This window comes from Theropithecus gelada, chromosome 3 (assembly GCF_003255815.1).
Source record: "Theropithecus gelada isolate Dixy chromosome 3, Tgel_1.0, whole genome shotgun sequence".
Lineage (NCBI taxonomy): Eukaryota > Metazoa > Chordata > Mammalia > Primates > Cercopithecidae > Theropithecus > Theropithecus gelada.
This window is the reverse complement of record NC_037670.1, coordinates 164,906,496-164,918,530: the sequence shown is the minus strand read 5'-3', so window position 1 is coordinate 164,918,530 and position 12,035 is coordinate 164,906,496. Positions and strand designations below refer to the sequence as shown.

Here is a 12,035-nt window from a genome sequence, read left to right as displayed (position 1 = left end):
ATCATAGCTCACTGCAGCCTTGAAGTCCTGGGCTCAGGCGATCTTCCCATCTCAGCTTCCTGTACTCTGGCACTACAGGTGTGCACCAGCATGCCCAGCTAATTTATTTTTATTTTTGTAGAGATGTGGGGGGTGTCTCACCATGTTGCCTATGCTGGTCTTCAACTCCTGGTCTCAAAGGATCCTCCTGCCTGGGCCTCCCAGAGTGTTGGATTATAAGCATGAGTTACTGGACCCAGCCTCTTTAAATACTCTAAAATCTAATTTTTTTTTTTTTGAGATTGTGTCTTGCTTTGTCACCCAGGCTGGAGTACAGTGTCAATCTCAGCTCACTGCAACCTCTGCCTCCTGGGTTCAAGCGATTCTTCCACCTCAGTCTCACGAGTAGCTGGGCCTACAGGCACATGCCACCGCGCCCGGCTAGTTTTTGTATTTTTTGGTAGAGATAGGGCTTTGCCATGTTGGCCAGGCTGGTCTCAAACTCCTGACCTCAAGCGACCAACCTGTCTCGGCCTTCCAGAGTGCTTGGGATGGTAGGCATAAGCCACTGTACTTGGCCTAAAATCAAAATTTCTTTCTGTAACAACCCATCTCAGAAATGCCAGGATATTATAATTAGTAAGTACCTCAGAAATGATTTAGTCCAAGCATTTTCTAGCTTTCTGGTCATAGGACCTCAAAATGTTTTTGGTTATATGGGTTTATATCTATAGATACTAGTTTAGAAATTAAAGCTGAGAATTTAAAAAATACATTGGAGTTTTTGGGATTGCATTTTAATGAATTAAATAAGTCAATAAATAGTAACATAAATAACATCTTCTGAAAAATGACTTTTTCAAAACAAAATAATGAGTGGCATTGTTTTACAGTTTTGCACATCACTTCATGTCTGTTAATAGGAGATAGTGGGTTTTCATGTCTCCTTTGAATTCAGTGTATTGCAGAGTTTATTCAAAGATCTTTAGCTGGGCATGGTGGAGTGTGTAGTCCCACATACTCAGAAAGCTAATGTTGGATCGCTTGAGCCTAGGATTTCAAGAGCAACCTGGGCAACATAATGAGACTCCATCTCAAAAAAAAAAATTCTTTGAAATATAGGAAGAAAATTTGGCCTTTTCACAGGTTTGAAGTTAGAAAAGAGGGAAGTGTTTTTGTAGCCTTTTCAGCTAGTTGTAGATGTTCATTTGTCTTTGGTACTACAGCAAAATTTGGATAAGTGATAATTTCTTAAAAATTAGTTCCAGTGATGGAATCTGAAACTATCAATGCACTTTGTAATACTCTTACATTAAGATCCATTGGTCTGTGTTGTTCTTTGGATCTTTAAAGTGACAGGCTCATTTCATTCATGTCTGAGGCAATCCCTGCCAAATACTCACATCTGAGTAACTAGTTTCTCAGTCAGTCTTTCTTTTCTTTTTTTTTTTTTTTTTGAGACGGAGTCTCGCTGTGCTCCCAGGCTGGAGTGCAGTGGCGCGATCTCGGCTCACTGCAAGCTCCGCCTCCCGGGTTCACGCCATTCTCCCGCCTCAGCCTCCCAAGTAGCTGAGACTACAGGCGCCCACCACCACGCCCGGCTAGTTTTTTGCATTTTTAGTAGAGATGGGGTTTCACCATGTTAGCCAGGATAGTCTCGATCTCCTGACCTCGTGATCCACCCGCCTCAGCCTCCCAAAGTGCTGGGATCACAGGCTTGAGCCACCGCGCCCGGCCCTCAGTCAGTCTTTCAAGTCAAAATACGTTCTAGCTGCTTTGGTATCAGAAGTGATTCTTGCAGACTTTCTACTTACTGACACAGAATATGAAAAATTATTGGCCGGACGCAGTGGCTCACTCCTGTAATCCCAGCATTTTGGGAGGCTGAGGGGAGCAGATCATGAGGTCAGGAGTTCGAGATCAGCCTGACCAACATGGTGAAACCCCGTCTCTATTAAAATTACAAAAATTAGCCGGGCATGGTGGCACGTGCCTGTAATTTCAACTACTCAGGAGGCTGAGGTAGGAGAATCGTTTGAACCCAGGAGGCAGAGGTTGCAGTGAGCTGAGATCGCACCACTGGACTCAAGCCCGGGCGACAGAGTGAGGCTGTGTCTCAAAAAAAAAAAAGAAAGAAAAAGAAAAATTATTTTACTCAAGGACCTACGGTTTATAAAATTAAAAATTTTTACTGCTTCATGAAGGACAGTCTTATGTGACACTGGTTTTTTTTTTTTTTTTTTGACATAGAGTCTCACTCTGTCACCCAGGCTGAAGTGCAGTGGCACAATCTCAGTTCAGTGCAACCTCCTCCTTTCAGGTTCAAGCAATTCTACTGCCTCAGCTTCCCGAGTAGCTGGGATTGCAGGTACCCGCCACCGCACTGGGCTAATTTTTATAATTTTAGCAGAGATGGGGGTTTCACCGTGTTGGTCAGGCTGGTCTTGAACTTTTGACTTCAAGTGATCCACCCTCCTGGGCCTCCCAAAGTGCCGGGATTACAGGTGTGAGCCGCCCAGCCCAGCCGACATTGGCTTTTAAAAATCCTTTTTTGGTTTTTTATTGTGAGGATGTTGCAGTGAGCAATATGGTGATTACTAGTGCTGTCTGGCATTATTGCCTTGGTTTATGCTAAGGTGCGGCAGTTTCTCTCCAGTGCAATAGGGAACAAAGTCGAAAGGACATCACATTTTAATGTGATGCAAATAATTTTGACCTTGCAGACCCCCTTGGAGGAAGGCTCTGGAGGCCTCTCCGTCTACCCGAGTTCCGTGGACCACAGTTGGAGGGCTGTGATGTGGTCCATCTCCCATCCTGTTGAAGAACCCCTTCTGTATCTTTGAGAAATTACCTTCCCGTTTCCCTCAGGGATGTCTATTGTGGGGGAAATTCACTACACCGTGAAGCAGCCCATTACGTTTTTGAAAGTTCTGTAAACTAACTCGGATCTTTTTTCCACCGCTGGCCCTTCATAAAGTTGAGGATAACTTTTCACAGATCCCCTGTGTCTCTCTTTTTCAGCATAAATTTGTATTTCCATTTCCTTCAGTGATTCCTCTCATGGCCTGGTTTCGTATACCTGCTCATCTTTCTTTAAAATGAAAATGAATGGACATTATTTAATTCATTACAAAAGATACTGACAAAATAACCATGGGTTCTTTTCACTGTTAGACCCTGTATAAATATGTGTAAGACTTGGTTCTTATCCTAAAGGAATTTAAAAAACTGGATTCATTTCAACACAGCTGAAGAATATAAACATCCTGCAGAATCATACATGGCATTTTGCAGTTAGAAAGAACCTAGCTCTCGGCTGAGTGTGGTGGTTCATGCCCGTAATCTCAGCACTTTGGGAGGTGGAGGTGGGCAAATCACTTGAGGTCAGGATTTCAAGACCAGCATGGCCAACATGGCAAAACCCCATCTCTACAAAAAATACAAAAACCATCTGGGCATGGTGGCACGTGCCTGTAATCCTAGCTGAGGGAGGCTGAGGCAGGAGAATCCCTTGCACCCAGGAGGTAGAGGTTGCAGTGAGCCAAGATCGCGCCACTGCCCTCCAGCCTGGGCAATGGAGTGAGACTCCATCTCAAAAAAATAAAAAAATAAATAAAAATAGAACTTAACTCGTTTTGTGGTTCTACAGACTGGCCACTGAGGTACTCTGAGAGCTGCTCAGCTGTTTTGTCGTGAATGGGTTGTAGGTGAGATGCGATCTCCCTTCCCTAAGCTCCTGGGGTTGCTAGGTGGGGCTTGGGATAGTCTCCTCCTGATTTTAGACTGGTGGATATTCCCAGGCCAATCAGCTCTGACCTTGAACATCATCTTCAGTTTACCCCAGTGTGTTGTACAAAGATCATTTTCTATGTGTGCCTATGAAGAAGCTGAGAAGTATTGGGATAAGTGGCCTCTCTAGGGCAACAAATTCTTTGTTTTTTTTTTTTTTTTTTTTTGAGATGGACTCTCGCTCTGTCGCCCGGGCTGGAGTGCAGTGGCACGATCTCGGCTCACTGCAAGCTCCGCCTCCCGGGTTCATGCCATTCTCCTGTAGCGCAACAAATTCTTAAGCAGAGTTGGGGTTATAAGTTTTCTGAGTACCAGACTAGAAAGATAATAAAGTTGGCAAGACATTGTGATTTGATTGAAGTAGGTTAATGAAGGACACTTTTTTTCATTTTAAAAATCAAGATGTGATTTATAATTACCTTTTTAGTATACAGTTCTACAGTTTTTGATAACACATATAGTGTTGTAACTATTCCAAGATATAGAACATCACTCCCTAGATTCTCTTTACCCCTTGTTAGCCCTTCTTGCTTCCCTCAGCCCTAGGCAACCACTGATCAGTAGGAAATTATTTTTGAAGAGTATTGTAAAATGTTTCCTTAGATGGAGTCAGACTTAATTTCTCCCATCCAAGTAGTAACCAGGCCTGACCCCACTTAACTTCCTATATCAGATGAGATCACATGCTTTCAGGGTGGTATGGCCCTAGATGGTAGGCATAATTTTAATTGATTGGATATTGAATTCTGCCAAACAAAAAGATTATAATCAGAATGTATTTCTTCTAAATGTCTGCTTTTAAACTTACTGCCCCACTTTCTTACTTAATTCACTTAGTCACTAGTGTTTGGGCATTCTAATGATACATGTTTGAGGTGTTAGGTTAATTGCCCTGAATTGATCATTACATGTTGAATATATGTTGAAATATCACACTGTACTCCCTTAATATGTACAATGATTATGTGTCAATTAAAAATAATAAAAGCAAAAAAAATACTAGTTATTTCTTTTCTTTTCTTTTCTTTTTTGAGACGGAGTTTTGCTCTTGTTGTCCAGGCTGGAGTGCAATGGTGCAATCTCTGCTCACCGCAACCTCCACCTCCCGAGTTCAAGCAATTCTTGTGCCTCAGCCTCCTGAGTAGCTGGGATTACAGGCATGTGCCACCATGCCCAACTAATTTTGTATTTTTAGTAGAGATGGGCTTTCTCCATGTTGGCCAGGCGGGTCTCGAACTCCTGACCTCAGGTGATCTGCCTGCCTCGGCCTCCCAAAGTGTTGGGATTACAGGTGTGAGCCACCGCGCCCGGCTATACTAGTTATTTTTGAATGCATTTGAAGTAAAAGTTGGTCTTGAGCATTACCGGTGTTTTGGAAGTGTTTGTGAAGAGGCTTTGGGAAACAGAAAGCCCTAGCAGATTCCACAGGGACTGACCCATTCCTGCTGTCTTACTGCAGATCTGGAGCAGCAACCATTTGTTCCCCAGTGCAGAGAAAGCGACTCTTTTCCTCGGAACACTGGATACCATTTTCCTCTTCTCCTATGCTGTGGTAAGTTTTAGAACTCTAGGGTTTAAAGGTAAAGAAAAATGTAAAAGGAAACAACGCTGAGCCTTACGAAATGTGTACAGGATTTTGAATTTGCTGACCGAGGCAGAGTTCAGTATTTCTGAAGTTTATATTTTTTATTCTTCCCATTCATTTATTAATTCATTCAACAGATATTTATTGCTCATGTAGCACATGTCAATGGGAATTTATCCTGAACAACGCAAAAATGCCCTGCCTTGATGGAGCCTGTGTTCTTCGGCGGGGAGCTTGGGGAGACAGTCACCAAATGCTATAAATAAATTGTAGAGTACATTTGAAGGTGATAAGTGCAATGAAGGAAAATAAAGCAGAGAAGGGGGACTAAAGGGGCCTGAGTGAGGTTGTAATTTTAAGTAGCATAGCTGGGAGACTTCAGGAGGCAGCGGGCATTTGAGTGAAGACCCAAGCAGGTGAGTGAGGTCGGTGTGCTTGGATCAGAGCTGTAAGAAGTGAGGCCAGAGATGTGGCGGGGTTCAGATCTGTAGGGTTTTGATGCCTTTGTAGGGGCTTTGGCTTTAACCTTGAGTGCGATGGGAGCTGCTGGAAGGTTTTGTGCAGAGCAGCAGCAGGACCTGACTTAGGTTTGGACAGGCGCACTTGCTCTGGGAGCTGAGTTCTTTGGAGGTGAAGGATGATGGTGGCTTGAGTCCAGCATAGCAGTAACAGAGGTTGCGGGAAAGTAGATTTTAGTAGTGTGTTGGAGGTAAAGCCAATATTTTTTCCCTCTTGAATGTGGAATGTAAGAGAAATGTGTGAAGAACACCTCCAGGGTGGAAGTGTCATGGCGGAGGGGAAACTGGGGAGATAGAAAGATTTGAGGACTCGCTTTTGGATGCATTACATTTGACCACTACTGCCCAGATGATGAAGAGCACGCGCTTGGGCACTGAGTCGGAGTTCAAGGTGTAGGTTCAGGCTGAAGATACACATCCTTGGCCTTTATTATTTTTATTATTTTTTATTTTTGAGACAGAGTTTGCTCTTGTCACCCAGGCTGGAGTGCAATGGCACGATCTCGGCTCACTGCAACCTCCGCCTCCCGGGTTCAAGCAGTTCTCCTGCCTCAGCCTCCCGAGTAGCTGGAATTACAGGCATGCACCACCACGCCCGGCTAATTTTGTATTTTTTTAGTAGAGATGTTGGTCAGGCTGATCTCGAACTTCTGACCTCAGGCGATCTGCCTGCCTTGGCCTCCCAAGTGCTGGGATTACAGGCATGAGCCACTGCGCCTTCCCTTTTAGATGATTTATAGATCAAAACTGTGAAGCTGCATGAATTGATCAAGGGAACAGGCGAGGGCAGGGAAGAGGTGTGAAGCCTGAGCCCTAGGGCTTCCACTCCTCAGAGGTGGGTGAGGAATGGGCCAGGTGGCGGGGATGGAGTGGTAAGGAAGGTGGGGCTAGGTGTGGTGGCTCACGCCTGTAATCCTAGCACTTTGGGAAGCCGAGGCGGGTAGATAACTTGGAGTCAGGAGTTTGAGACCATCCTGGCCAACATGAAGAAACCCTGTTTCCAATAAAAATACAAAAATTAGCCAGATGTGGGTGCCTGTAGTCCCAGCTACTTGGGAGGCTGAGGCAGGAGAATTACTTGAACCCAGGAGGAGGAGGTTGCAGTGAGCCGAGATTGTGCCACTGCACTCCAGCCTGGATGGCAAAATGAGATTCCGTCTCAAAAAAAAAAAAAAGGAAGGCAGGATCCTGGAGAGGTAGCATCCTGGGAGACATTCCACAGTGGTGAGGAGTAACTCAGCATAAGGATAGGCAGCTGGCATCTCTGGCTTGCTGTAGGAACGGCTGTAGTGGCTCCCACATTAGAGTTCTGGAGCCGACAGTGGCAGCAGCTGGAACGTGGACTGTGAGAGGAGCCTTCCTTTTCTCCCCAGCATATAAGATGCTGTCTTTAAGTGTGCCTTATTAAAAACGCCTTTTAATTCTCAATGTTCAGGCCATGTGAAATACTGGGTAAAAGTCCTGAAGTAGTTTCTAAATGTTTATTTGGTTAATTATATTTATTTATTTATTTATTTTATTATTTCTTTTTTGAGATGCAGACTTGCTCTGTCGCCCAGGCTGGAGTGCAGTGGGGCAATCTCAGCTCACTGTAGCCTCTGCCTCCCAGGTTCCAGCAATTCTCTTGCCTCAGCCTTCTGGGTAATTGGGATTACAAGTGCACGCCACCATGCCCGGCTAATTTTTGTATTTTAGGTAGAGAACGGGTTTCACCATGTTGGCCAGGCTGGTCTCGAACTCCTGTCCTCAGCTGATCCGCCCACCTCTGCCTTCCAAAGGGATTACAGGCATGAGCTACCACACCTGGCCTATATGTATGTGTGTGTGTGTGTGTGTGTGTGTATATATATATATTTTTTTTTTTTTTGAGATGGAGTCTCGCTCTGTTGCCCAGGCTGGAGTGCAGTGGTGCAATCTCGGCTCACTGCAGCCTCCACCCCCTGGGTTCAAGCAATTCTTCTGCCTCAGCCTCTCGAGTAGCTGGGACTGCAGGCATGTGCCACCATGCCCTGGTAATTTTTTTTGTATTTTTAGTAGAGATGGGGTTTTACCATGTTGGTCAGGCTGGTCTCGAACTCCTGACCTCAAATTATCCGCCCGCCTCAACCTCCCAAAGTTCTGGGTGGGATTACAGGCATGAGCCACCACGCCCAGTCTATTTGTTTAATTATTAAGAGTATCTTTTCTTCAAAGAGGAAACAGAGAAACAGTTGGAATGGTTCTTTGGTCATTCATTTAGTCTGTGTAAAATCCCCAGATAGGGGCACTGGGCTTTGGCTAGAGCTGGTGACAGGGTGCTTGCTTCTCCTTGAGCCACTCATTTCCTTCAGGGACCATTTTAAGAGGCAGTACAGTCTACTGGAAAGGCCAACTCTGCCATGATTAACTAGCTGTGTTAAACTTGGTTGCAAAGTAGAACTTAACCTTTTTTGGTATTTAGTTTCCTCATCTATAGAGTCATCTAGAGGAATAAATAGATTTAGGACATAAAAGATCAGTGCCATGAAAAATCAATGGTCATGGTTTTTTATCTTGAGCTGTACTTCCTTCTGTAATTTAGGGTCACTTTGCTTTCTGCAGCAAAACAGAATGTATTGATTCTGGCAGGGCACGGTGGCTCACACCTGTAATCCCACCCAGCACTTTGGGAGGCTGAGGCGGGTGGATCACCTGAGGTCAGGAGTTCAAGACCAGTCTGGCCAACATGGTGAAACCCCATCTCTACTAAAAATACAAAATTAGCCAGGCATGGTGGTGCACACTTGTAGTCCCAGCTACTTGGGAGGCTGAGGCAGGAGAATTGCTTGAACCTAGGAGGCAGAGGCTGCAGTGAGCCAAGATCGCACCATTGCATTTCAGCCTGGACGACAGAGTGAGACTCTATCTCAAAAAAAAAAAAAAAAAAATAAGCATGTATTGTTATGTCATCTAAAGCAGAATTGAGATTTTCTTTGTCCCTTTTGTTCTGTGTAGCATAAGTCCATGTGAGGGGCAGCTAGACAACATAGAATTTACTTTAAGGCTGACATGGTTCTCTTAGGATGAGGAAGCTTGATGATAATGAGGGAGAAACATTCATATTTAAATTTATATATATATATATATATTTTTTTTTTTTTTTGAGATGGAGTCTCACTCTATCGCCCAGGCTGGAGTGCAGTGGCGCGATCTTGGCTCACTGCAAGCTCCGGCTCCTGGGTTCAAGTGATTCTCCTGCCTCAGCCTCCCGAGTAGCTGGGATTACAGGCACGCACCACCGCGCATGGCTAATTTTTGTATTTTAAGTAGAGACAGGGTTTCACCATGTCAGTCAGGCTGGTCTTGAACTCCACCTCAGGTGATCCACCCATCTCGACCTCCCAAAGTGCTGGGTTTACAGGTGTGAGCTACTGCACTTGGTCATGTTTTTTTTTTAGAGATGGGTTCTTGCTATGTTGGCCAGTTTGGTCTTGAGCTATTGGCCTCTAGCAATTCTCCCCTCTCCCAAAGTTCTAGGATTACCAGCGTGAGACACCACGCCCAGCCAAGTTTTTCTAGTGATATAGAGATACTCAATTTATCAGAAACACCTGGTCCTAACTGAATTTAGGTTTTAAGTCAAGACATTTTAAATATTTATGGAAGAAACCTAAAGTCTGCTGCCCTTAAGGTCTTCAGTCTCACTTCCTGCCATGATCTCAGCATTTTAATTCCTGCCCCTCAGTGGGAGGAGAGTAGAAGACAGAACCTGTCTCCAACTAATTATTGTCTCTGCCTTCCTACTCTCCCTGCCTTGAGATGTCATGAAACCCAAGGGTCAGATTCAACAGGCGGCTGGTGTGCCCTGGAACCTTCTATTCCACTTTTTACAAGTTTGGAACTGAAACTGCAGGGCGTGTGGTAACACATGTTAACCCAGAGTGCAGATGGCTAAGAGGAATCCCTTTGGGAGAGCTTATCACTGATGGGCAGGAATTAATCTAGTCTAGAAAATGGAATATGTTTGTGTGCTTGTTTCATTAGAGTCATTCTTACTTATTTTTTTCCAGTTAGAGAATCAAGTAAAACCAAAGTTTGCCCTGAATTTTGGTGTGTTTGTGGTAGAGTATGCAGTAGCCCACGGCCATTTCCTTTTTTTTTTTTTTTTTAATTTTTTTTCCTTCTATTTTCATAACTTTTTTGTTTTCACTTCATTACTGACCCTGTTATCCAGCCCACTGCCATTTCATGAAACGTTTGTAAAACTCCTGTAGACAGCTAGCCTAGGCATGTGAATAAGGGTTAATTTTAAATAATGTCTGCTTTTGTCTCATTTGCTTTGCAGTGCATGTTACTTTTTCATACTGTGTTGTTATTTAGAGCTGTAAAAGAAAATGCTTTATTTTCAGGGCCTTTTCATCAGTGGCATCGTTGGGGATCGGTTGAATTTGCGGTGGGTTCTGTCTTTCGGCATGTGCTCTTCTGCATTCGTGGTAAGTTGAAAAGGTCTTATTATTATTTTGGTCAGGTATTTTAGAATCCAAGTAATCCCCCTACTTCTCTGTAGAATAGAATAGTAAGATTAATCCTCAGTGTTCGAATCCCTCATTTGCCTTTTCACTTAGATGAGTCTTTTTTTTTTTCTGAGACAGAGTCTTGCTCTGTTACCCCAGGCTGGAGTGCAGTGGTGCGATCTCAGCTCACTGCAACCACTGCCTCCTGGGTTCAAGTGATTCTCCTGAGTTGCTGGGACTATAGGTGCAAGTCACCACGCCCGGGTGATTTTTGTATTTTTAGTAGAGATGGGGTTTCACTATGTTGGCTAAGCTCATCTCTGACCTCAAGTGATCCTCCTGCCTCAGCCTTCCAAAGTGCTGGGATTATAGGCGTGAGCCACCATGCCTGGCCAGATGAGTCTTTTTAGAGTAAGATTCTAATCAGGTCCCTTTGTTGTCCCTCAGGCACCAGCAGAGTTAATCAGTAGTCTGAATAAATGGCCTGGCATTCGCTAGACCCTGGCCCCAGCCTGCCTTCCCATCATATTTGTCACTCTGCTTCATCCCTTTGCTCCAGCCAAGCTGGACTGCTTTCCAGGCCACTAACACCCTGCTCCTTTCTTTTTTTTATTTTCATTTTTGAGATGGAGTTTCGCTCTTGCTGCCCAGGCTGGAATGGAATGGTGCGATCTTGCCTCACCACAGCCTCCACCTCCTGGGTTCAAGCAATTCTTGTGCCTCAGCCTCCCGAGTAGCTGGGATTACAAGTATGCGCCACCACGCCTGACTGATTTATTTATTTTTAGTAGAGACAGGGTTTCTCCATGTTGATCAGGCTGGTCTCGAACTCCTGATCTCAGATGATCCGCCCACCTAGGCCTCCCAAAGTGCTTGAATTACAGGTGTGAGCCACCGTGCCCGGCCCCATCCTGCTCCTTTCTATCTCGGTGCTTTTGTTCCTGCTGTTCTGCCTGCCTTGGATGGTCCCCTATTCAGCTCTCCATAGTCCGACTCACAGTCTCCTTCAAGCATTGGCCAAATGACACCTCTTTGAGAATGCCGGTCTCTCTTCTGAGCTCCCGTGCCTGTTTCTTTGCAGGCACTTGAAACAGTCTGCTGCTTAGCTTGGTTGTTTCTGTTTCAGTCTTGCTTTCCCTTAGGGTGGGCATGGAGTGGTTAAAATCACAGATTCCCTACACCAGGACAGCCTGGGTTTCTGTCTCTCTTCTGTGGTTTCCTAGCTTATGATTTCTGTGAACTTCAGAGGGAGATATGCATATTACCTCTCCCTGGCTGGCAGTGAGGACTGCGAGTTTCTGTATGTGAGGCGTTTGAAACAAGTGCTGTGTAGGGGAGGATCCATATCTGACTAATCTTTTCTTTTTTTTTTTTTGAAACGGAGTCTTGCTGTGTCACCCAGTCCGGAGTGCAGTGGCATGATCGTGGCTCACTGCAACCTCCACTTCCCGGATTCAAGCCATTCTCCTGACTCAGCCTCCTGAGTAGCTGGGACTACAGGTGTGCACCACCATGCCTAGCTAATTTTTGTATTTTTAGTAGAGTCAGGGTTTCACCATGTTGGCCAGGCTGGTCTCAAACTCCTGACCTCAGGTGATCTACCTGCCCCAGCCTCCCAAAGTGCTGGGATTACAGGCGTGAGCCACCGTGCCCGGCCTCTATATCTGACTTTTTTTTTTTTTTTTTTTTTTT

The 12,035-nt window shown here is 44.8% G+C and overlaps 1 protein-coding gene across 1 annotated transcript in view; it reads left to right on the top strand.

The window, feature by feature from the left end:
• The window catches only part of SLC37A3 (solute carrier family 37 member 3), a 71,009-nt gene that overhangs the window by 31,171 nt on the left and 27,803 nt on the right, over window positions 1–12,035 (top strand). The window contains exons 5-6 of the mRNA XM_025380303.1: window positions 5,228–5,320; window positions 10,239–10,322. Coding sequence (XP_025236088.1) covers window positions 5,228–5,320; window positions 10,239–10,322 — 177 coding nt within the window. The remainder of the gene's footprint in view (window positions 1–5,227; window positions 5,321–10,238; window positions 10,323–12,035) is intronic.